General features: G+C 34.1%; 4 protein-coding genes across 5 annotated transcripts; all 4 read right to left on the reverse strand.

Annotated features, from left to right (window-relative positions):
• Positions 1–59: 59 nt before the first annotated feature.
• Positions 60–695, reverse strand: LOC122598822. The gene is made up of 2 exons (XM_043771309.1): positions 363–695; positions 60–251 (listed from the first exon to the last, which is right to left on the reverse strand). The coding sequence occupies exons 1-2, from the start codon at positions 661–663 to the stop codon at positions 235–237; spliced, it is 318 nt and encodes a 105-aa protein (XP_043627244.1). The 5' UTR covers positions 664–695; the 3' UTR covers positions 60–234.
• A 2,662-nt stretch (positions 696–3,357) lies between these two features.
• On the reverse strand, positions 3,358–6,506 carry LOC122599161 (serine/threonine-protein kinase SAPK3-like). Of its 2 annotated transcripts, XM_043771617.1 has the most exons (10): positions 6,395–6,503; positions 6,149–6,272; positions 5,376–5,450; positions 5,012–5,113; positions 4,864–4,917; positions 4,675–4,767; positions 4,481–4,573; positions 4,300–4,404; positions 4,066–4,164; positions 3,358–3,820 (listed from the first exon to the last, which is right to left on the reverse strand). In XM_043771617.1, exons 2-10 carry the CDS (start codon positions 6,269–6,271, stop codon positions 3,542–3,544), a joined length of 1,023 nt encoding a protein of 340 aa, XP_043627552.1. In that variant the 5' UTR covers position 6,272; positions 6,395–6,503; the 3' UTR covers positions 3,358–3,541. The 2 variants fall into 2 exon arrangements, with proteins under 2 accessions (XP_043627552.1, XP_043627553.1); XM_043771618.1 differs by lacking the exon at positions 3,358–3,820 and having other exon boundaries at positions 4,072–4,164; positions 4,300–4,355; positions 6,395–6,506.
• An 840-nt stretch (positions 6,507–7,346) lies between these two features.
• Positions 7,347–10,780, reverse strand: LOC122600385 (G-type lectin S-receptor-like serine/threonine-protein kinase LECRK1). Its single transcript, XM_043773095.1, has 3 exons — positions 8,720–10,780; positions 8,286–8,639; positions 7,347–7,653 (listed from the first exon to the last, which is right to left on the reverse strand). Coding segments are annotated over exons 1-3 (2,361 nt in total). The 5' UTR covers positions 10,726–10,780; the 3' UTR covers positions 7,347–7,652.
• Positions 10,781–12,639: 1,859 nt separating this feature from the next.
• LOC122600906 (G-type lectin S-receptor-like serine/threonine-protein kinase LECRK1) lies at positions 12,640–15,273 on the reverse strand. The gene is made up of 2 exons (XM_043773683.1): positions 13,959–15,273; positions 12,640–13,799 (listed from the first exon to the last, which is right to left on the reverse strand). The coding sequence occupies exons 1-2, from the start codon at positions 15,190–15,192 to the stop codon at positions 12,808–12,810; spliced, it is 2,226 nt and encodes a 741-aa protein (XP_043629618.1). The 5' UTR covers positions 15,193–15,273; the 3' UTR covers positions 12,640–12,807.
• Between the last annotated feature and the right edge of the window lie 9,742 nt (positions 15,274–25,015).

A 25,015-nucleotide genomic window follows, 5' to 3' on the forward strand; every position in this document is an offset into this window, starting at 1 on the left:
AATAAATGTAACGCGCCCATGGCCATATAAGCTTAATTTCCATTACAACCATGCTATTATTTCGAAATATATAAGATGGAATGATAAACTAAACGTTTCCTTACAACCCTTAATTTTGAGGCACGAGCTAGTAGCATTTTGCTAAACCAAATAAGCTACCTATGAAATTTAATGATCCAACATAGACTTTGAGCAGAGATGGCACAACCCCTTTTAATCACATTCTACCATTTTTCATGGTAATGTAAGACCTACAAAACCCATTATCAAACGGTAATTATAATTTACCCATAAAGGCTATATATAATTATTCATTTCAGCAAAATAATTAAACCATGACAAAAGGATCGAACGAAACTTACTTCCACATTTGAAGTGATGAGGAACTCTGCGTCCACAACCTTCGATCAGTTTTAAAAAACGGTGGGCATTGACAAGAGCAGCTACTTTTGGGGTGATCACAGAACATATGCATTTAGTATGGCTAACACGAATTCGTTGGCAACAATACGACGATGGAGGTCGACCATACATCACACTTTTGCACGCATTCAGAGCGAGTGACCTCTCTTTTTTGCACTGACGAGCATTTGGCGCGGCGCTAACCATAGCTAGCAACATCATAAGCATCAAAACTATAGCCAAACTCCAACAATTCTTCATTTTGAGATATAACTTTGTGAATTTATTTTCTATTTCTTTTGACTTATTTAGTTATTTACACTCTATATAAAGACATATTTATAGAGAATAGAGTGTAATAGTGGGTTCATTATGTGTTGGGATTGGGACTTTGGAATAGAGTGGGAGAATATTGAAGGTCAATGACTTACTAATTTGACAAATTAATCGTTTATTATAGACCATTCACACTTTCAAGTTTCACCTACATTTTTCTTATTTTATTTTATTTTTATTTTTTATTCCATTTCCTTAAACGATATAGTCTGAAGTTTATTGGTCATAAAAGTGACATAAGTGTAGAACAAATTCTAGTTTTGAGGTCAACTATATTTTCCTCTCATATATGTCAACTTTGTATGTATATATGTAGATGTCCATTTTTCAACACCTACCGTGATTCTGATGATCAATTTATGGCACCAAAAATTTCGTGCGAGAAAAGTAAGAAGAAACCGAGTGTGACTAATTGACCTCTACAATTGTAAGTGCATACAAGCATAAAAAGTTTCTATCAATTAAGTATAAGTGAGAGCATCTTTTTATATACAAGATATTTAATTGGGTTTTTGATATATATCCACTCTTATTAGTTATAACTATAGATATTATTAGTGCCGGCTTAATAGGTGTGGTGGGCTAGGCAGGTGCCTAAGGCCCACACTTAGTTGAATGGATATTTACTATACTTATATTACTGAGTATGTATTAAGGTCAACAATACTTTTTTTATTATGTATATACTACTAGGGACGACTCCACAATGGGGGCAGTGTGGGCAACTGTTCTCATTCCAATTTTGGTACAATATAATTTTTTAGAGGTATATTTGTAATTTTTTGTTCCTAAATAATAATAATAATAAAAAATACATTATACATACAAATGTCACCATCGTTGTCATAAGTCTCTTCTTTGGAAGTATGCTACTTATGTTGGAAGCATTAGTTTGAGATAAAATCTTGCATTGGTAAAGTAAAAATCTTCAGTTATTTTGATTTTTAACGAAGTTGAAAAAGAGAAGTTGAAGAAAGTGTTTTATTTGTGTGAGTAATTGTATCAAAATTTATCACATGCTCTAAAATTGCAAAGTCCAATGTTCAAGTTAAAGATAGATGTTCTCATAACTGGCACCCTGACAAAATTTTTAAGGGTCCATTTTTTCTAATTCTCCGGTGAGAGTTAATTTTTGTTTAAAAAATTTTCCTCCTCAAAGATGACTCTAATAAATATAATAAGAAACTTTTAAATTTACCCCCTCAAAAAATTTTTTTTGGCTCCGTCTCTATATACTACTAAGTATATACTAAAGTTTTTACTTGGCTTTATTTACTATGTATAATGATTTTAACTCTATTTTTGTTTCGTATGTTTTAATTGTTAGGTACTCTTTTTTTTTTTTTTTTATTGATTTCTAATATGAGTTTTATTTGTATTTACAAATCTTTATATGCATATGTATATAGGTGGGTGATGGGTTTCAAAGAAGACACATGAAAACGTCAATAACAATAACAGATTCCTCATTGTTATGCATGTGATCTAATTAGCGATCAAATATGATAGTGGCATGAATCAAAATCATTGACAAAAGTTTTAAAATTGGTCTCTTGTAGAACTAACTAAATGATTGGAGACTTTTAAAGGAGACCCTCAAAATTAGTCTCGCTTAGAGCCTCAAAAAAGCTTAAGCCGGCCTTGATATTATATGTTGTATGTTTGAACAGATTAACGTAATACTCGTAGTACATACTCGTAGTACATAGATAAAAAAAAAAATCATGTGTATTTAACATTGACTATTGATACTAATTTCAGTCAAAGAATACCTTCAACATTTAAACTAACATATGGCTGTCTTCTTATTTGACGGGTGAGATCAATACTCCAAATGTCATAAGTACCAAAGTATTTATTAATTAGATATTTAAAGATTGAGCTACATGGTTTAGCCACCAAGCAACGATTAATTAATTACTTACGTAATTAGTGGAAATATTTCATTACACCCAATGCGTTGACCCTTGACTAAACATGTAAAAAATTCCAATATAACAATATAGTTAAGTGATATACGGATTGAATTAGTCTTCTACTACTCCTCCACTTTGGGACCAACATAGGTTATTGCCATATGTTAGGCTGATTATTATTATTAATTAATTCATGTTCATACTTATACTATGTTCAAGTTTTGCCTCCACCTTCATATCATACTATTGATATACCGTTTTGTACAAGTGAATATAATTCAGGTCAACCCATAACTAGTGCGATCTATTCGCAACTTGTGCGCGCTATTGGGTTCGGATTAATAGATTATATGTTTTATTGGCCCAAATTTGTAGTTAGATCATATGAAACCCATCCAGCTAACCCAAACAAGAGTTTGGGTGTACGTAGTTCGGATCAAAAGGCACCATCTTCGGTTTGAGTCCCTATTTAATTATTTTTTTGGCAAAATGTTTCTTGTGTCAAGGAGTTCAAATTGACAACTTCGCATCAAAGAGCTCGATCACAGCATATATAGATTTGTCTTTTGTATTTGCTTATAAATTCAAGATGATTCTTTGAACCCGAGTTAGTACCCAATTAGACCGGTAACATATATACGATGAACTAACTGTAGAAACACAATTTGCACACGATATATTCTATTTTATCAGAAGCTTCAAATTCAAAACTTATGTATCATGACATAGCACATTAATATCTTATACCAAATGCAACCTACACAAACTTGTTATATTACAAAAAAGATTCACCCATGAATACAAAAGAAAGCTTCACACTAAGAAATTAGAAACCCAAAACACACCTTCAAAAAATATAATCAAGCATAGTATTTGTGATCGAATCTTCAAGCTTGGCCCGCATAATCTCCACTAGATTCGATCTCGTATTCCAAATCAGTTTCATCATCATCTTGATCAAATGACCCGTTTCCAATGACAATCTCTTCATTTGTGGAGGATCCTTCCCCGGGAGTCTTAGCTTCTTGTAAAATCCGATTAATATCATCAACACTTTGAAGATCACGGCTTGTGTTCTCATAGTTTGTTTTTTCACCTTCCACCAGCTCCTTTGGCATGTTTTTCATAAACCAAGGATGTTTCTTGATTTCCGCTATTGTGATCCTCTTTACCCACAATTGGAAAACCATTAGTTTCATGTGCTTCAAGTAAAAGGTTGCACATTTTGTCGCAATAACAACGTACATATGTCAAAATGACACTTTGTAGGAACAAAAACAAGTAAACAACATAAAATATAACTAAGCATGTTGATTACATGTTACATCTATCTTGGGTCATATAACAATAAGAAAAAGCAGAGTATTTCAACAGCTTAATTCGGCCACCATAATTTAGAAAGAAGTGGTACCTTGGATGGATTAGCAACAAAAATGTGTGAAAGCAGGTGTCTGCATTCTCGTGAAACACGCACGTAATCAGGTATTGAGTACTGAACGCTCATGATTCTCTGCATAAAAAAGGAATAACCCAGCATTACAAACTTACAATCCGACCAGTCAAAATACCTTTTTATGGTCAAACACAGTTTCAACTTGACATGAATTCTTATACGTTCTGTAACTTATTCAAATATATTAATTACCCCGATTGTTTTACGGAAATCTCGAGGGTCTCTGGGATCCTCAAAAGGGTAAGCACCTACAAGCATAACATAAAGAGTCACCCCACAGGACCAAACATCTGCAATCTAACCAAAAGTAAACAATCAGACAAAAACTATGGTAATTTTTTCTTGCATAAAGAACTTTTTTAACCAAAGGTACCTTGCCATCATATTCTTTACGAGATAAAACCTCGGGAGCAATGTATGCTGGTGTTCCGACTGTCGATTTTGGTTGCGAGTGCAATAAGCCAGACTGTTTATAAACCGAAAAGAGTAACTGATCAAGAAAATTAATAATGTGACACGATATCAAATGGTCCTAAATATTTAGTAATGAAAAATGTCATTTTAAACCTTTGAATAACCAAAGTCACAAATCTTGAGACGTGGGGTACGACTTCCATCTAAGAGAGTGTTCTCAAGTTTCAGATCTCTGTGACAAATTTCCTGGAGCATAAAAGAAGGTATAATTCTGAAGTAGAAACGATACAAAGTACTCAAAATTACCAGAATACATTAGGTTGCTAAAGATACAATATTTACCATTGAATGACAGTAGCTGACCCCAGATATAAGCTGTTGGAAGAAAAACCGAGCCTGCTTATCAGAAATATCATTACCAAGTGTTAGTTTTTCACAGTTTTAAGTGTAGGTATAAGAAAGAAGGTAGTGTAGTACTGTAGTGTTTAACCTCATCTTCACTAAATCTACCAGCACTGCAAATCTTGACAAAGAGTTCACCACCAGCTGCATATTCCATCACAATAGCCAGATGTGTCGGTGTTAAAAAGACCTGTACATAAATTATTGCTTTCAAAATAGGGTGTGGTAAATGTACAGCACAAGCAACGTTTCCAGATTGTCTTTATAGTACAAAAGGGTATTAAACTTCTTAGCATTATACTATCCCTTAGGCCCAACTTTTTGTGGTTCCGGCATATGAATAGCAAAACGTGGACTTCAATATGAACTTTCATTTTAATTTGAAGTTTACAAATGATGATACAATCCTATCACCAATGCGTCGAAAGTCATGGGGAGAAGCTCAGACTTACCTCCTTGAACCTAATGATATTTGGATGCCTGAGTGATCTGTGATTGATTATTTCCCTTTTAACATTTTCATCAATCTGAAACAAGAATAAGATGTTTCATTAATCACACAAAGCCACATATATCATGTTAAACACTTCCTTGTCTTGAAAATCCCTTTAATACTGTAATATGGAAAAATTTCAAGTCGAATATACTTATATTATGCCCATTAGTATCAGTACATATAAACTGAATATTGCTTTGGGCAGGGACAGACAAGATGAGTAGGTGTATAACTGTATATGCAAGGGTAATATTAAACGGGTAAACGAGGAGGTTTTTCCTATTTATGTTAGCCAGAGTAGGTGAGTCTTTGACCTAAATGTACAAGACTTAACCGGGGTATCCCCGTGACCGATGCCAGACCCTGGCAAGTTGGATATTGTCGAAAAAAGTGTTTTTTTTTTAAATATGTCTCAACTTCTGACATGTAGAGAATGTAAAAGGTCTTAATATCCAACATGCCAAATTATGTAGATTTTGTAGCTTTTGAGCAGCTGAGTGTTCAGTTTCACACAACAGTACATGTTCTTGATCATCATCACATATATAGTGAGAACCAAATTAAACAGTGACTAACCAATGGGCTCGGACTTAGCGGCATATTTTTGAAAAAATAGTTTGCATATCAGTAGCAGTTTACAACTTTTTAATGGTCAGTGGTTCAAACTTTGCTATTGTCATAAATGTAGGTTCTTGCAAGAAATTAAAGAAAAATAAATTATAATGTAACCTTAGTCCCTCTTTCAATATATTTGACTGCTAGCAACTCTTTGGTCCTTTTATCTCTAACCAGCCTTGCAACTCCAAAATTCCCGGAACCGAGCTCTTTTAACGGCTCATATTTTTCCTCCATTCTGGCAACAAAAAAGACCAACAAGAACCCAAAACACACAATCAATATTTAATATGATAAGCCACATGAAAAACATGCAAATGAACTTAAATTAATTTTTTCTTTTTTAAGAAAAAGACTTACAAGAAGACAGGGTTTTAGAAGTAGTATTTTGTGAAGTATAGAGAGAAAGAGTCGTTGTTAACTAAGTTTGAAAAGAAAGGATATATAAAGGGTATTGTTTTCAACAAGGAATTTGATATGTTAAAAAAAATCTTAAAATTGCTGAAATGGTAAAGAGACACGTATGAATATAAACAAGAATGAAGGGAGGTAGGGCAGTCCTGCATTTAAAGAGAGAGATGCCTTCAAGGCGCTGGCAAGTTAACATATTGTACATTTGTGACATTTGTAATATGGCCAACTAACTTGGTTTTGAATATATATTAGATAGATATTGGAATGTAATGTAGGTCCAGTTTGAAAATATCATACAATTGATGTTTCTGGTTAATGTTGTCTCTGTCTCTGTTACTATAAGTAATGAGCTGTAAGAGTGTTGTAGACTATGGTCGGTTTAAAGAAAATGACTTGGTGTTGGATACATTCGTTCACTAATTCTCTGACTAACATGAGAGAAGGTAAAAATGACTTTATTGTTTCAACTGAAATTTTGTACTTGACATCCATTACATTAGTATAATTCCTAAAAGTTAAAACTTTTTTTAAACCAAATATTTTTCCTTCAAGTACATAATTTGAAGCAACTTGTAACTCATAACTTCGAGAGCATCATATTGAATTCAAACGAATTTTCAAAAATACGTCTCTTTTGGACCCCAAAGAGTGGGTGAAAACTGAATAACTTTCACCTTCCATTTACAGATTCCTTGACCGATGTGCTGGACACCGCCTGGACCCAATTACCCTACACAAACCATTTGGTTGCGCTTTCTAGTGTCATATGAGAAAATATGTATGCCCTTTATGAAAATAAATGCATATTCCTAGTGACCCATTGTTCGACCCACGGGGAGTAATATTACCTTAGCCTCTCTAAAATATCATAACCACTCGGTAAAACAAGCATATTTGGTTGGTCGCACAGAAAATTATTTGCATGATAAAAAAAGGATGAGATGTTTTGGAGCTGTAAATACATAATATAGACAACTTACATAACAAAGTGAGGGAAGTAGCATACATGTGTTCAAATGAATTTATTTCTTGGTAGCTTGTGAAATTCAAACAACCTATTATTAAGAAGAAAACTGTTTTGGCCATTGAAGTAGCATCGGTGAAGACCTCCAAATTAACCAAGCAAAGGTTTTGCCTTCAGTATTCATGTACTTTTGATGTTTAAAATACAGGCAACTTGGACAGTCAGGTCTTCTTCAAGTAATCTACAAAGACGGATAATACATGGTTAAACAATTTAAAAGCAATGAAGATTTGAATGGAACTTTTGCTAGCTCGTGTCGAAAGTAGTATATTTGTATATAAATTCTGACCTAAACAAAATGGCTACAAATCTCTATTCTCATAAAATCAAAGCAAGAATAGCCGACAGTAATGAATATAGGGCATGACAGTTTCTTAAAAAGACGTGATCATTATATACCTATAAATGGATCAAGTTACTTTATCTTCATCTGTAATGGGTCAAATGGATTATGCTGTAGGAATAACCTGAAAAGGTAATGGGTCTAGACTCTAGAGCCATCCTAAAGTGCATTCAAATATACAAAACCCCTGTTAAATTTACTTGAAGTTAAATTCTCACAATGATACAGTTTGGGTAAAATCATATCGAATCTATAATATATAAATTTAACAAAAGGCTTGTTGGTCAGCCCAACCTGGGTTGACCTGCAAAATAATATACCCACTGTGACCTGAACCCCTTTTGACCTGAAGCTCTTACTTTCATACATGTTATGACTGTAAGAATCTTGTAACGATTTGAGGCGTATTAGTTGGTAAAGTTTCAAAATAATAGAGTGAAACTGTTATCGGGCACAGAAATAAGAATTACCAGGTGGAAGTTGGACAAGGGGGATTAGCAATGGGAGTGATCCCTTCTAACATCAACAATACACACTTCATAGAGGGTCGAATAGCAGGATCATCCTGGATGCACCAAAGTCCCACTTTAACCAGCCGTTCTAATGTCTCCTTCTCCACTTCTTCAAGATCAACAAGCAGATCCAATTGCCCTCTTTCAAAGCACTTGTAAACCCAAGTAGAAAGAACAATTTCATCAGGATCGGATACTCGTACTTCCAAATTCCTTCTGCAACATATGATTTCAAGCAATACGATCCCATAGCTAAAAACATCAACCTTCACTGATATGGGGATGTTTTTCTGCCACTCAGGTGCCAAGTACCTGTAACACAATACATATGGTGTATCAATACTATGAAACCGTTAAATAACATATATCTGAAATTGAAGTAGTACTCTTACCCTCTTGTCCCTCGAACCATGGTGAATGTCTTGGTCTGATCGGGCATTAGTAGTTTGGCCAATCCGAAGTCTGAGATTTTCGCAGTCCAGAAATCATCCATTAAAATGTTTTGAGGTTTAATGTCACAATGAATGATGGGTGTTTCACATTCTTCGTGAAGGTAAAGGATTCCTCTTGCAACATCTAGCGCGATTTGCACTCTCTCACACCACTCTGGCAGCCTTTCTGATTTGAATAGGTGGTCAGCAAGGGTTCCATTGCTCATGTATTCATAAACGAGAAGCCTCTCGGATTTACCTTCTGCACAATAACCAAGAAGGCGGACCAGGTTTTTGTGATGAGTTTTCCCAATCACTTGCATTTCAGCTCGGAATTCTCTCTCACCTTCATCTACCACCTTCTCGAGTCTCTTCACTGCTATTGTTTTCTTTCCCTTGTAGATACACCCTTTATAGACCCTTCCGAATGAGCCTCTTCCTAACTCTTGTTTGAACCCGTTAGTTGCCTTTCTGAGCTCATTCAAAGTATACGATCTTAAGATGAGGTCCTCAGCGAAGCCCAACATTCTACTTTCCAACAACTTCTTGTACTTTAGAAGCCGGAATTTGAATATGAAAAATCCCGACAAACTTAAAGAAATGAAACAATAGATGGAAAATCCAATGCTAATAACTAGAATTAAAGCCCATGTCTTTTTTCTTGTGGTCACCCCCTGTCCCACATCCCCATAACTTGTATTAGAGGATTCATTGACATGGAAGTTAAAGCTTACAGTGCTTGTCTTGAAGAAACCTGTAGATAGCTCATCATCAAAAACTCTTCTTACATACCGCAATGGGAATTTGTGTTTCTCACAGATACCTTGATGCCAGAGAGCTGCATCACAATCGCAATCTTCCAAACATGATTTACTGCAGTCCTCTTTGTAGCGAGTGTTATCCTCCATGTGCTCCTGATAGTAAGGATGGTCTATCCAGACTAATTGCTCTTTGGGAACCATGTTGTAATATGTCACGTTTTCTTTCCCATTTTTACACCATGCTTTTGTAAAATTCCTCTCACAACCGCGGATATTCTGATCATGATCTATAAAATCAGAGCCGGGCAGACAAACACAATAAGGCCGCTCGTCATCCATAGTACAATAGCTGTTAAGTCCACAAAAGTTCTTCACATCGCAAGGGCGATCTGGCGTTTTCCATACTATTGAAGGCGGGGAGTTAGTACGATTGTAGAAATATAGACGAAAGATCCCATCATCACCAAGTGTAGCACGATACATGAGAGGATAAGGAGGTTTAGAATACAAATCCATGATGATGTTTGAACTACTGCCATTCATAAGCAGCAATCCCGTATCATTTAGGTATAGGTAGTACTTTGAGTTATTAATCACAGTATCTGTAGCCCAGTAAGAATCCACACCCACTTCCTCTGTGTTCACTGGATACATAACAAGATTACCATCTATCTGCATCTTAATACGGAAACGTCCACTAGAATAGTTGGTTTTAGAGACACTTGAAACCAATTCACACCCACCAGACAGAAGCTGACCTGGTAACATCGTATCGGTAGGATAGTCAAAACTCTGCCACACTACATTCATACGACGGTCATGCAGCACAAAATTCCCACTGTTAGTCATCACAGCAAAGGAAATATTGGCTGCAATGGTCTTATTAACACTGCTCCGCACAGAGAGTAAAACTAGTTCCCCTTTATTGGTAAGTTCTAGTGTGGCATCTGGAGAAACGGGTGGATGATCTCGATTTTCAGTCCAGACAACCGTGTTTTCATCAATGCTCACTAACCAGATGGCAACCACATACCCAGAACCTTGTGGGTGAAACCCAAATGCAAACAGACCAGACTGTGAGTACCATGCACCAGATTGTGCACCAGCCACAAGTGAAGATCCCAATTTTATGGTGTCACCTGATCCCCCATCAGCCGAGGTCTGGAAGAAGAGGAGAAAGAGAAAAACAAACAGTAATGGAGACATAATATGCAGCAAAGAAATGGTTAATAAATTAGTAAATTGTGATTTGTATGTTAGTGAGGCTGCCAATGAGGCTTTTCCAATACTAAAATTAAGAGCAAAGACTTGGAGCATTGACCCATAAAGAGCAGTAGTGCCAGTCAGCACGACTAATCAAGTCTAGACTGACCACAGAATTATTTCACTATTCTCATCATTCAAGTCCAATTTAAATATTCAATGAAGATTAATAACAAATTATATGTTTAATCCACGATAAATAGGTCCATGATCTCTCTCGTCGACTAGGGCATTTACCCAATAATACCAAATCCTTTTGGATATTCAAGCATAAACCCTAAGGCCATTTTGATACACTGTGGTAAGGACTTCACCTTTGGTGGGTCACATTCCATGGGGTTTATGCAAAGTTTCCCCTCCAAATAAACCAAGTAAATCTCCTTCTAAACTTCATGTTTGGTTCCCTAATTAGGAATTTCTAGTTATGTTCCATGCTGAGGATCATGTTTGGTTCCTCAATTAGGAATAACATAACTATGTTAATGTATTTCCTAAAAATTTGCCCAGCGTTAAGATAACTATGTGTATATTATAATATAGAAGTCTAAAATTTTATTAACAAATGCTCGAATCAACCCAAAAACATGTTGAATCATAGGGATCCCAGAACCAGCCACGATTTTTGTTCTGGTACGGCCGTACCGAATTGTGGTCGATCCAGATCGCAATTTGCAAATTGACAAAAAACAGTGTTCCCAATCAAGTTTATAAATCATTCCAGGCCTCTCCGGTATACGATTTGGGTTCCATAAAATTCAAGTTCCAGAAATGTTTGGTTCAACGTATTTATGTCAAAAAAAACAGCATATTAATTGTGGAAGTTTGACAGTCACCGAAAACTTCGAATATAACAAGGATTTACCAAAATATTTGTATAAAGCTTTCCAATGCTTACACCTTAAAAAAATTTAATAAAACAATTAATTGAATTCTTTGAACAAACAGGTGAATATTAAGTAATAAAATTGATTATTTTGAAAAATTAATGTAAACGTGCACTACTGGTCACATTCACAGTTACTGTCTTTCTTTTGAACGGCAAAGGTGGATACTAGGAAGGAGCTAGTAACATCGAGATTACAGATAAACAATGCTAGGCCCAATACACCCATCTATCCCACTCATACCTCTCTTGATTAGCTCTATTCAAGATCCATGAATACGCCAATGAGCGAATTTCTTCAACAATGATATTAGGAGAAAGATAGATTTGATCATGAGTTCCTTCATTTCTTGCTCTCCATAAGCTCCAAATGCCGATACGAATAATAGCATCAATCTTTTTCCTCCAATTTTTTATCTCCGGGTAAGTTCTTGTGCAGGTTAACCAAGTCCACAACCTGAAAAGCATATATCGGGTTTATCATACACTAAAATCCAATCAGATTCCAGACTACCATAGCGATCAGGCAGGCTGTAATCACGTGATCAATAGACTCCTCATGTAATAGGCACCACACACATAATAACGATGAAGGCACAATTATTCTCTTGTGTATCTGAATCTTGTGGATCTGAATTAACGTTGGAAGTCTATCAAGCATCAACCTCCAGATTCTAACATTTACTTTCTTTGGGACCCAATTATTCCGGTGGTTACTCTAATGCAGAGATGGATGATTAACGCTGTCAAAATTCACCCTCAAATCCGCCACCCGAAACTCATCTGCCCCAAAGGCTGATCCAAAATCAACACCCCAGCCCCAAAGGCTAAGAGGTTTGAACTAATGTGTTTGACGAGTAACATCGACTCAGTCGCAGATCAAAGATTTAAAGCACACATGCTTATTTGGCAGAAGATACATATTTACGGCTGGAATCTATCAGCCTGAGCTCCTTAGCTAAGCAACACATAAGTTGGGACAAGAATTTGGTTTCTCTGATTCATAACTATAAATTCACTGATATCTATTCAATTCAATATATACATTATAAATTTATAATAGGATAGGATATGGTTTTTCTGATTTAGACAAGCTATCATTCACATAAAAAAAATATTAAAAAAGTAACAATTGAGCTAAATCAAAGAAGGATTGGTGATTGAGGGGTTGGTATATCAGCTGTTCCTTCTAACATCAATATAACACCTTTGATGGAAGGCCTTGCATCTGGATCACCTTGAATGCACAGAAGTCCAACATTCAACATTTTTTCAAACATGTCGATATCTACCTGTTCATCTCCAATCAGCCTAGTTAACTCGTTGGCTACAAAGCAACTGTAAGCCAAAGTAGTAAAAGGCATTTTGTCGTCACAGGAAATGTCAATTTCCATATCACCTCTGCAACACAATATCTCCAGCAGTACAACCCCAAAGCTGTAAATATCCACTTTAGTGGATATTAAGGTGTTTTTGTGCCATTCAGGTGCCAGATACCCCCTTGTTCCTCTAACACCGGTGAGGGTTCCACTCTGATTTGGACTCAAGAGCTTTGATAGACCAAAATCAGATATCTTAGCAGTCCAAGACTCGTCAAAAAGAATATTATGAGGCTCTATATTGCAGTGTATTATACGAGTTTCACACTCTTCGTGAAGATACAAGATTCCTCTTGCTACATCCAGTGCCACTCTGACACGTTCTTTCCAGCCGGGTGGTGTTTTGGAGTTGAAAAGATCTGCCAGTGAGCCATTGCTCATAAATTCGTACACAAGTAACTTTGTCACTCCATTTATACAGAAACCAAGTAAACGGACCAAGTTCCGGTGATGAGTTTGTGCAATAGCAGTAATTTCTGCTCGGAACCCTCCTTCTCCTTCAAATGCCCTACGCAGTTTCTTGACAGCTACTGCCTTCTTGCCCTCAGAAATAAACCCTCGGTAGACTTCCCCGTAAGAGTTTGTTCCTATCACTTCTTTAAAACCATCTGTGGCTTTCTGAAGCTCGTCGAATGAGAATGATCGCAGAGTAAAGTGATCACTACTCAACCCAAAATCAACATTGTCTGATATAATTCCATATCTATGACTATGTGCATGCACTCTGTAGAAAAGGAAACTGGCAAGTGCCATCACTGTACACATAAAAGCAAGAAAACCAAGTGTTATGGCGAGAATAGAAACAAGTTTTCTCCTTTCTGCTACTATCTTTGGCTCTTGGTCCACTAAGGCTGGTGACGGTTGTGGATTCTTGAATTGATCATTTGGGTAACTATATTTAATAAAGACTGTACCTGAGTAGTTTTTATTATACACTGCGTAAATGATTGGAACCTTGAGCATTTTGCAACTGCCATTTAGATAAAGGCCTACCCAGCAATTGCAATCATCAAGACAAGATTTACTACAACCTTCCTTGCTAAGATTCATCACAGAGTAAGGATAGATTCCAACCTCCATATGATCCAGAGCAGTAATATCGTAGGAAAGTTCTAGCCCTCTTTGACTGCAGGCTTCTTCGTCTGTGAAATTTCTGTAACAGCCAAGGAACTTCCCATCTCTTGAATTTTTTAAAAATAAGAAGCCAGGAAAGCAATGACACTCGGCGTTGCCATCAGTGGTAAAACAGTAGCTATTAACACCACAAATACCTCTAGCCTTACATGGGTCCTGTAACGCCTCCCATTCCATACTCCCAGACAAGTTACTAGAGGGATTTGTGAATCTGTGGGAATACATAACAAAGTTACCAAGTGGACTGAGAGTGGCACGAAAGACTATTGTCACTTTCATTCTCGACCATGAGCTCATAGTTTGATTAAAGACCATCTTTGTCGACGAATTGAAAATCGAATCTAAGTAGAGAGAGCCATCAAGATTGAGAACTAATGACCGATAAGGGGAATCAAACGTTCCAGTCGACCAGTATGAATCAGAGTCCCACTTAGAACTGTTTTCAGGGTAAGCAACAAGATTCCCATCAGACTGCATGGACAGTACAAAACGTCCACTCGAGTGTTGGGAATCAGATACACTAGAGACGAGTTGCGCTTCAGAAGTAAGTTTTTGGCCTCCTAATATTGTATCACAAGGGTAATCAAAGCTTTTCCATATGACTTCAGAGTGATTATAGAGTACAAAATTACCAGAATCAAACATAGAAGCTGAGGTTACCGCATCCTCTTGCTCTGCTATGTTTTTCTTACCATAAACAGAGTGCAGAAGAAACCAACCATCTTCAGTGAGCTCAATGGTACTGTTTGAAGAGACAGGTGGGTCGTCACGATTTGCAGTCCAAACAACAGTGATTTTCGGTTTGCTCGTCAGCCATATCCCTACAAAATAACCATCACCTTCCTGGTAAAAACCAAATGCAAAGAGTCCTGAAGGTGAGAGCCATGATGAGTTTGTGTCTGTGGTCAGTTTTGAACCTAGGCTGATATTATAGGAGATGGACTCGTTAACCAGAGCTCCTTCTGTGACTAAAAGAACAGACATCCCTAAGAGGATAAGTAACCACAGCGCCATATTAGATAAGTGAAGTGAATAGTCTATGTTGGAGAAGATTAAAAGGGTGTCAATGGTCGAATTAGTGGTTAAATTAGCCTTCTAAATTCTGCTATACATATTCCTTACACCGACCCTACATACATGGTTACTACTCATCCAGCATGCCAAGCTATGTAAGGACCACATAACATTTTTGCAAGTCAAGTTCCACGCAATTATGATAAAGTTGGCTACCTTGCCCTTGTTGACCCGTCTCTGGTTCATAAATTCTTTCACTATACATGAACATTGAAACCAACCAGAAAGCATGTGGAAAAATCAGCGAGCTTGCAAACATAAAACAAGACTCGGGGTCATGAAAGTGGTCCCTGAGTAACAAAAAGTCTTTCTACTCTGTACTACCAAAACCAAATTTTACTCACTTTAGTCACTATTAGACATATATTAGTTAGCATATATTAGTTTCTATATATCTTACCATATATTAGTTAGGCTACTCTATATATATGGCCTTGTAATCCTTCTTAATTACAATACAATAATAATAATACAATATGGTATCAGAGCTTAACTAATATATGGTAACTAGATATATAGAAACTAATATATGCTAACTAATATATGTCTAATAGTCACCCATCAATCTTTATGTCATTGCACTCATGATAAAGACTGAAAAATCACACTCAGCCCTTTACACAAACCGGTTACAAATCAAAGCACTAGTGGAACTTTATTTTTTCTAACATACCATAACTCACATTTACTTACACATAAACACAAACAAAAAAAACTACCATATGAAAGAAGTTACATGCTTTGCACAAGATAGCTTGGCATTGTAACATAAACTTGGAACATACAGCAGTGTGAAAGTTGGTCCAATATATACTTTATATATATATATATAAAGCCCTCATCTTTAATTTGTAATTTTAGAGTAAAAGCATATACAACATAAAGATACAGATAAAATATATATGTGTCTATCTAACAATAAAAAGCTTGTAAAAGTACCTGTATATGTGTTCATTTGGTATATTCATTTCGATCGATTTAAAGGTCAATGTCAAGACATCAACTGGACCACGTACAATCACACTCACATCTTCTCCAGCCTGCCACCATATAAATGAAATCTCCATTACTTTATGTAAATGGAAAACATATGGGACCTCCATTACTTTTATAAACAGAAACAAAACAGCAAAAAAAAAAAAAAAAAGTGCTGCAAGAATGAGTTAAAATTAAGAAATATTATTTATATACAAATCAGTCAATTAAGTTTATGTTAATTACTGATTAATTGAATTGATATATAATTGCATTCCAGAGTTAATATTATAAGCTACGGTTTCAGTTTGACAATTAGTTTTTATTAGTGATTTTGAAACGAACCTGTATAGCCACATTATCATCATCATCAAGATGCTTACGAGTTACGACGAGATTTCTTCTGTTCAGACATTGAGTGATCACTGATTAGATTTAGTGTGTCGCTCACTAATCATCGGGATTAAATGGTGACTAGTTTTGATGTACCAATGACCCCTCACTAATACAGACAAAGAATAGATAAATCGGATTTTATTTTATTTTTTCAAAGGTGAGAAATTGGATTAATCTACCATGTAAAAAATTCATGTTAAACAAAAAATCTACTATGCAAATTCTTTATATCTTTTAAAGTAATTGTTTTTTTTATTTTATTTTAAGGTTCATGAGTTAACCTTTTTAATACATAAATAGCTTGTTTCCATGATTTTCATGGAGAGGGAAATTTTTCTGCAGCATTTTCGTTTTTCCCATAATTGTTAGGCTCAACTAACAAATCAAGTATTAAACGAGTCATTCTTATATTTAAAACTTGTGAATTTCGTCTACTCCGAACGGGTCACGTGACGAATGCGGTGATGATAGTAACGTTGGTGATAAAATGGTGACAACGATTGTTGGTGGTGATGGCATATGTAAAATGGCATATGCCGTATAAATTAGATTTAAGCTCATGTCACAGTTTCAATATTAGATAAACTAGCCTTGTACTCGCGCGATGCGGCGGGGCATAGGAAAAAAGCTGGTTAAGTAGTGATATCGTGTTATTACAGGAATGTATGATTCAACTCAACTGTTTCTTAGTCCGGCTGAAAGTGCAAACCGCCGTTGTTGTTTTAGAGTGAGCGTTTTTTATATTGATTGATTATTAAATTCAGTAACGCATGTGAGCTTTTTTGGTATACTATGTGAGCAACTGCAGGGAAGGGAAAAGGCACGCGTAAGGTTTTTTTTTAAGGGTATTTTTAGAATTTCAGGGATAAAGTGTTTGATGGTAATATAGATTAAAAGGGTAAATTAGAGATTTTAAAGATAGAGTGTTAAATTTAAGGGGTAATTTGTTTATATAGATAATATAGATTGTTAAATATGTAAACTTAAATATAAAAAATGTAAATACAATTAAATTAAAAGAATATTATTACTAATATATTAGGAGATTATCCTATATCCCTTTTATAAACATCAAAATAACATATATCCTCACTTAAATAACTTAATATTATGTATATCCAATCTAAACCTTAAAATTTTCATATCCACCCATTCTATAAATAAACTTATTAACATGCATTCTACAACTATAAATTCCTATTATATTGCTAAAATGCAGTAAATATAAAACAAATTTCCTTTCTTTTCATGCTAACTACATGATTATAAAAGACCTTTCATCCTATGACACATATTTGATTTAAATGTATTAATCTCATTATCTCAACCTCAAGTAATTGGGTTATTCATTTACTAGCATGGTGTTCGCGCATTTTGGCGGCTTTATGGTGATCGCATACGAAACATGAAAGAAAAACAAAAAAAAAAACAACGGTGGGGATTTGATTCTAACGTCGGCGGCATCAGAAGAAAAATAAAGAAAAACACCGGTGGGTTTTTTGTTTGCGTGGATATGTATTTCTAGGAAGTGTGGGTTTTTTTTTGTGAAAGGGTAAGTTTGAAACTTTAGAAATAAAGTGGGGGTATTTTAAGAACAAAAATTATGCTGAATTTCTTAAACTCAATCATCTTTATAAGGGATTATAGATACATGATTTCAAGGCCAGCTAAAGTAACTCCTGAATCTAATTCATAAAGTCACATATCTACCGAAAAAAAAAAATCATACATGAGATGAAGTTTGTGTATCTATTTCAGTATATATGTTTAAATTGTTTTATTACTTTGAAATTATTTTTGACAATACAAATATATATAGAATATATTAGCAAAAAATTTCATAAACAAACTACTCATTTTTTAATACTACTAACATTTTGATTACGTCAAATTTCTCTCCTTAATTTATGAAATGCCATGATGATTTCACCTAGCGCCATTTTATAAAATGGTGAATCTCATATTTCTCCCATCTAAACATTATTATAACTTATTTAAAATAAATTTACATAAATAGTAGCTTTTTTCCCCCTAATCTATATTTCCAAGTTAAATATACAGTTTTTCAAATAAAGAGAAAAGGTGATGCTTCGTAAAGTGGTTTGTGACTTCGCCTGCGGGATGGGAGGTCACTGGTTTGAAACCCTCTTGTTTGCTTTTTGTTTTTGCACTTTTTATTTGTTTTTTGCACTTTGCTCTTTTTTTTTTCTTTTTTCTTTTTTCCACCTTCTGTTTCTTTTTTTTATTACCTATACCCTCTAACCTTATATAATTTGTGTTTTCTTTCAATCTTTTTAACATTTGTTTTTTTATACTTTTTTATATTTTGTTTTTTTTCCTAACTTTTTAAAATGTTATATATTTTATCTTTTATCCTTTTTTCTCGTTTTCTTTTGTTACATTATATATATTTTTTTATTTTTAAAAATTTGATTTTTATATATTTTTTAGATGTAACGTTTGGATTTTTTTTATAACTTTTTCATTTAATTTTCGTATTTTCTTTTTTTATTTTTCAGTTTTATTATATTCCTTCTGTTTTTTTTCCAAACATTTAGTTATTCTCGACCAATGATCGAGTATAACACTAGTTTGTTTTTATATTTACCCACTTAAATATCATAATATCATATCAGAGGTTAGTTATTATAAAATAACTATTATTGTAAGATAAATAAGATATAATCACAACCGTTGGATTGTATATTAGATGAGATTTTATTAATTTAAGCTAGCAATGGCACTTATGTAATATTGTTGAATTGGAATGCTATATTCAAAAGATGAATTTGATACCCAAGATGAACGTGCCGCAAAACTAGCTTCCCATTTGTTACTTTCAGTTCTTTCAACATATATTCTAATAAAGAAAATTAAAAATCAAAGTTGTTAATCATGAAAATATCTAACGGATATCAAAGAATAATTAAAAACAAAAAGTAATTTATATAAAATAAGTTTCCAATCCTTTTTCTACTTATTTTTTTTATCAACAAATAACATTTTTATGATACATTTGAATTCACAGTTAAACATTTTATATAGAAATTGGAAAAAAAATTGTAAAATTGAATTTCATTTAAACGTAATTATTGTACTATACATTTATGTCACATTACTATTTATGAATATTGATTCATTTATCTAAATTATGATGCATCAATTTATGCATATTGATTCATTTGTCTAAATAATGATGCACCAATTTATATATATATTGATTTATTTATCTAAATTATTATGCACCGGATCATATTGATTCGTTTGTCTAAATAATGTTGTATATAAATTGTTGATAGCTCAAATTTCAACCAACAATTTTAAGTGTATTATAATTTAGACAAATGAATAAAAATGAGTTGGTACACCATAATTTTGATAAATATATCAATGCATCTTAATTTATATAAATGAATCAATATTCATAAGATGATGCACGGTGATGTTTTTAGTTCACAAAGTTTTTAAAAAAATATGATGCACAACCAATAAACTTTTTTTTTTGATGCATAAGTATTACACTTTAAGGCTGATGTTAAAAAAAAGTGTGATAGTTGATTAATAATAATAATAATAATAATAATAATAAAAATGATAATAATAATAATAATAATAATAATAATAATAATAATAATAATAATAAAGACTTATAAATAGATAAGTACAAAATGGAACATAATATTTTTCTTAAATGTTGACTTTTGGATAAACTACGAAAACAAAACAAAAGCTCTTTTTTCTATTATAGTGAAGATGAGGTTATATATTTTACTTTGGCTATAGAACTAATTAAAGAGAAATTTGGATGTGAATTTGATGTAATTTTATATTATTTGAAACGTTACAAAGTTATTTTCTATTAATAAGAGAAAATAATACATTAGTTAATCTCTAAAATACCCTTGACATTATATATATTTTTTAAAATTCTTATGTCACATGTCATCTTTATACGGTGTGTTATTTATTTTACATTAATTGTTGTTTTATTTTACCTCTGCCCAAACTAAATTTTAAAACTCATATATTTCCCCAAATAAATAAAATTAAAAATTATTAAAATTATTATAAATTCGAATAACTATAATATATTTAATTTAGAGCATTAATGTACCCATTTTGTTTAAAAGTGATCAACTCTTCCTTTTCCTCGTAAAACTATCAACTGACCAAGAATTATCTAATTGTTTAAAGAAATAATGCAAACCAATTTGCCAGAATCCTATCCAAAAAGCCTATTTAGTCGATTGCCGATTGTAGCTAGTTCACAAACAATATAGACTAACATTTTATAAAAGGGCAACGGTACTGTTGGAAGAGACAGGTGGTCATCGCGATTTGCAGTCCAAACAACAGTGATTTGCGATTTGCTCGTCAGCCATATTCCTACAAAATAACCGTCACCTTCATGGTAGAAACCAAATGCAAAGAATCCTGAAGGTGAGAGCTATGATGAGTTTGTGTCTATGGTCAGTTTTGAACCTAGGCTGATATTATATATATAGGAGATGGACTCGTTAACCAGAGCTCCTTTTGTGACTAAAAATACATCCTTAAAAGAATAAGTAACAACAACGCCATATTAGATAGGTGAAGTGGGATATAGTCTATCTTGGAGAAGATTAAAAATGTCTCAAATTAGTGGTTAAATTACCATTTTAACTTCTACTATATAAGACCGTGTTTAAGAGATAGGTGAAAGAGGTGGGTAAAGTGATGTCTAAGGACCACATAGCATTTTTGCAAGTCAATTTCCACACAATAATGATACATTGGTCTACCATGATAAAGTTGTCCACCTTTACTTGTTGACCCATCCGTTTAACTTCTTGGCCCTGGTTCGTAAAATTCTTTCACTACACATGAACATCGAAACCAACCAGAAAGCGTGTGGAAAAATTGCAAACTTGCAAACACAAAAGAAGACTCGGGGTCACAAAAGTGGCCCCTGGGTAACAAAAAGTCTTTCTACTCGTACTACCAAAACCATATTTTACTCACTCTGGTCACCCATCAATCTTTAATGTCATTACACTCGCAATTAAGAGTGGAAGATCGAAAGCAGCCGTTTACTCAGACTAGTCACAAATCAAAGCACTAGTGGAACTTTGTTGTTTCGCACATAGCATAACTCACATTTACTTACACAAACACAAATAAAAAAGCTACCATATGAAAGAAGTTACATGCTTTACACAAGATAGCTTGGCATTGTAACATAAACTTGGAACATACAGTAGTGTGAAACAGTGGCGGATTCAGGATTCCAACTTACGTAGATCCTTGATTTTTGACTTGACTACATTGTTGAGGCAAATGAGAAAAATAATATAGTTGGAGCAACATATAAGACCACATATGCAAATATAAGTAGCCTGTGTTCGATAATACGAAAGTTTTTATTGTTAATAATGCATTGGTTGTCCCGAGAACGTAAAAATAAGTTGGGTATATAAATTGGGCCAAAACACTAATTTTTGTTATACAAATCAAATAAATAATGAGTTGTCTAATAACATATATATATATGGGAAAAAAGAATATAAGGTTGTCCGATACCTAATCTTAGGTGTGGAACCTCTCACATACTAATATTTTATTATTTCTTGTTTAATGAATAAACGCATGAGCCCCCATGATTTTTATGGATTAAAAAAACAATATGTGAGTGTTCCACACCTAAACTTAGATTTCCGACAGTCTTATATTTTCATCCCCCATGTATATATGTATATATATATATAAGTGGGTTAAATATAGTACAAGTAATCCAAAAAGTACAAGAGGATCAATCTCCACCGTTATATATATATTATATATATATATATAAGTGGGTTAAATATAGTACAAGTAATCCAATAAGTACAAGAGGATCAATCTCCACCGTTGAATCAAGCATCTTCTTCATCCTTCCTTCTTCTCTGGCGAGACTGTTGTCGCTAGCCACCACCTTCTTCTCCAGCGACCGTCACCACCTCCTCCTTCTTTCTTCTCCGGCGAGACAACCACTGCCACCATCTCCAAAGACATCTCCGACAATCATTAGTTTCGTTTTCCGGTTGATACGGTACCAGCGTTGCCCTCATCCGTTCTAAACTAGTTGTCACCGAACGCATATGGGAATCATATGGATTTGATGGGCGGGATCCAGGAGATGTGGCGGTTTGATACGGTACGGCGAAGCCCTTGCTGTCGGCGCCGTGGTTGGGGTGGTCGGAGATGATGGTGGAAATGGTGGTTGTCTTGCCGGAGAAGAATGAGGTGGTGGTTGGCGGCGACAGTCTCGCCGGAGAAGAAGCCGGTGGCGGCTGCTGGCTAGAGTAGGATGAAGGCTTGATCTGAGCCCTTGATCGGACCGCCAGGATTGATTCCCTTCTACTTATTGGATTGCTTGTACTCTAATTATCTTTCTCATATACATTTATATATATATAGGGTAACACTCTGGTAAAAAAAGTCTTAAAATAAGAATGGTGAGAACACTTAAAAACATCATTTTCATGCATTAAAAGTCCATAAAACTAACATAGTGCATAACTAATTTTTATTATTTAAGTGTTTAACAACACATTGATTAGTCAAAATCGAAATAATCACATTTTTTGTGTATATGCATCATTTTGAGTTTTGTGCATCCAATATGGATGTACAAAACAAAAAACATGATTTTCTCAATTTTGACAAACCATAAAAAGGTAACTTATTTACATGAATTTCCTATTAAAGTAACCTATTTTGTTTTCGTCTATTTAAAGGATCCTATTTTCAAAAAATTCCTAATAAAGGGTATCTCATTAGTTTTTGACAGACGGAGCTCGTTAAATGACACGTCATCGATGTCACGTCATCATTTTTGCTGACGAGGCACTTGACTGTCAAAGTCAAGTGGCACGTCAGCAAAACTGATGACGTGGCATCGATGATGTGGCACTTAACGAGTTCCGTATGTCAAAAACTAATGAGATACCCTTTATTATGAATTTTTTGAAAATAAGATCCTTTAAATAGGTGAAAACAATATAGGTTACCTTTAATAAGATATTCGTGTAAATATGTTACCTTTTTATGGATTTAACCCTTTAAATAATTGATGCACGAAGATTCACGGAGCAATTGATGCACAATGATTTTCATGATGCATGGTGATCTTTAGTGAAGAAAAACCTATTGTTTTATTTATTTTACTTTAATACTTATTTTATTTTACCAAAAACCTAATATATATATATATAGAGAGAGGGGGGGGGGGGGGGAGAGACAGAGAGAGAAAATGAAATATGTGGTTGTTAGACACCCAAGTTTTGGGTGTAAAACTCATCACATACTAATTTTTTAATATATCTATAAATGTTTGGCCCCCATGTTTTTTATGGATTAAAAAAATAAGATGCAAGGGGTTCTACACCCAAATTGGGTGTCTAACAATCACATAAACCCTAACCTAATATATATCTATACTCCCTATATAAACAAACTATCTCTCTTCAAATTAAACACTCTACCTTTAAATTCCCTATTTTACCCTTTTAATTTACACTACCACCAAACACTTTAATCATGAAATATCGAAAATACCCTTAAGAAAACCTTATGCCGAATTTGTCTCCCTTCTATTCCCCTGAAGCTGCTCACATATTATACCAAAAAACACACCCATATATCCCCCAAGACAAAATACACACATACATCCCCTCATAACTGCCTCCCTCTAAACACACATAGCCACTGCCCCCAAAAACGTCGTTTCTGCTGTCTAAAACACACATAGCCATAGGTACGGTAATCCGGTAATCGCACGGGTACCGCTAATTAACCAGCATTTTTTTTATGTCCCGCCGCATCGCGCGGATACAAGGCTAGCATATATATATATATATATGGGGACAATCAAATAAGAACAGTTTTAAAATAAGAACGGTGATAACACTTAAAAAACATCATTTTGATGCATTAAAAGTCCATAAAACTAACATAGTGCTTAACTAATTATCATTATTTAACTGTTTAACAACACATTGATCCGTCAAAATCGAAAAAATCACGTTTTTTGGTGGATGCATTATTTTGAAGAATATGCATCCATCTTGGATGCACAAAACAAAAAACATGATTTTCTTGATTTTGACAGGCCAATGTGTTGTTATACACTTAAATAATAATAATTAGTTAAGCACTATGTTAGTTTTATGAACTTTTAATGCATCAAAATGATGTTTTTTAAGTGTTCTCACCGTTTTTATTTTAAGACTGTTCTCACTGGAGTGTTACCCTATATATATATATATATATAAATCCCTCATCTTTAATTTGTAATTTTAGGCTTAACAGTATAAATAACACAATACAGACAAAATATATGTATCTATGTATGTATCGGTGAATAACAATAAAA

The sequence above is a fragment of the Erigeron canadensis genome, chromosome 5 (assembly GCF_010389155.1).
Source record: "Erigeron canadensis isolate Cc75 chromosome 5, C_canadensis_v1, whole genome shotgun sequence".
NCBI classification, from domain to species: Eukaryota; Viridiplantae; Streptophyta; class Magnoliopsida; order Asterales; family Asteraceae; genus Erigeron; species Erigeron canadensis.

Bases quoted from the DNA above. Each gene is read 5' to 3' on its own strand.
- LOC122600906 (XM_043773683.1), bottom strand. From the start codon at position 15,192: ATGGCGCTGTGGTTACTTATCCTCTTAGGGATGTCTGTTCTTTTAGTC. The intron at 13,800-13,958 runs GTACAGTCTTTA...TTATGTGTACAG, and splicing joins GTATAATAAAAACTACTCAG to TGATGGCACTTGCCAGTTTC.
- LOC122599161 (XM_043771617.1), bottom strand. From the start codon at position 6,271: ATGGAGGAAAAATATGAGCCGTTAAAAGAGCTCGGTTCCGGGAATTTT. The intron at 5,451-6,148 runs GTTACATTATAA...TTCTTGTTTCAG, and splicing joins ATATTGAAAGAGGGACTAAG to ATTGATGAAAATGTTAAAAG. The intron at 4,165-4,299 runs GTAATTAATATA...TTTTTTATGCAG, and splicing joins ATTTCCGTAAAACAATCGGG to AGAATCATGAGCGTTCAGTA.
- LOC122598822 (XM_043771309.1), bottom strand. From the start codon at position 663: ATGAAGAATTGTTGGAGTTTGGCTATAGTTTTGATGCTTATGATGTTG.
- LOC122600385 (XM_043773095.1), bottom strand. From the start codon at position 10,725: ATGTCTCCATTACTGTTTGTTTTTCTCTTTCTCCTCTTCTTCCAGACC. The intron at 8,640-8,719 runs GTAAGAGTACTA...ATTGTGTTACAG, and splicing joins ATGGTTCGAGGGACAAGAGG to GTACTTGGCACCTGAGTGGC.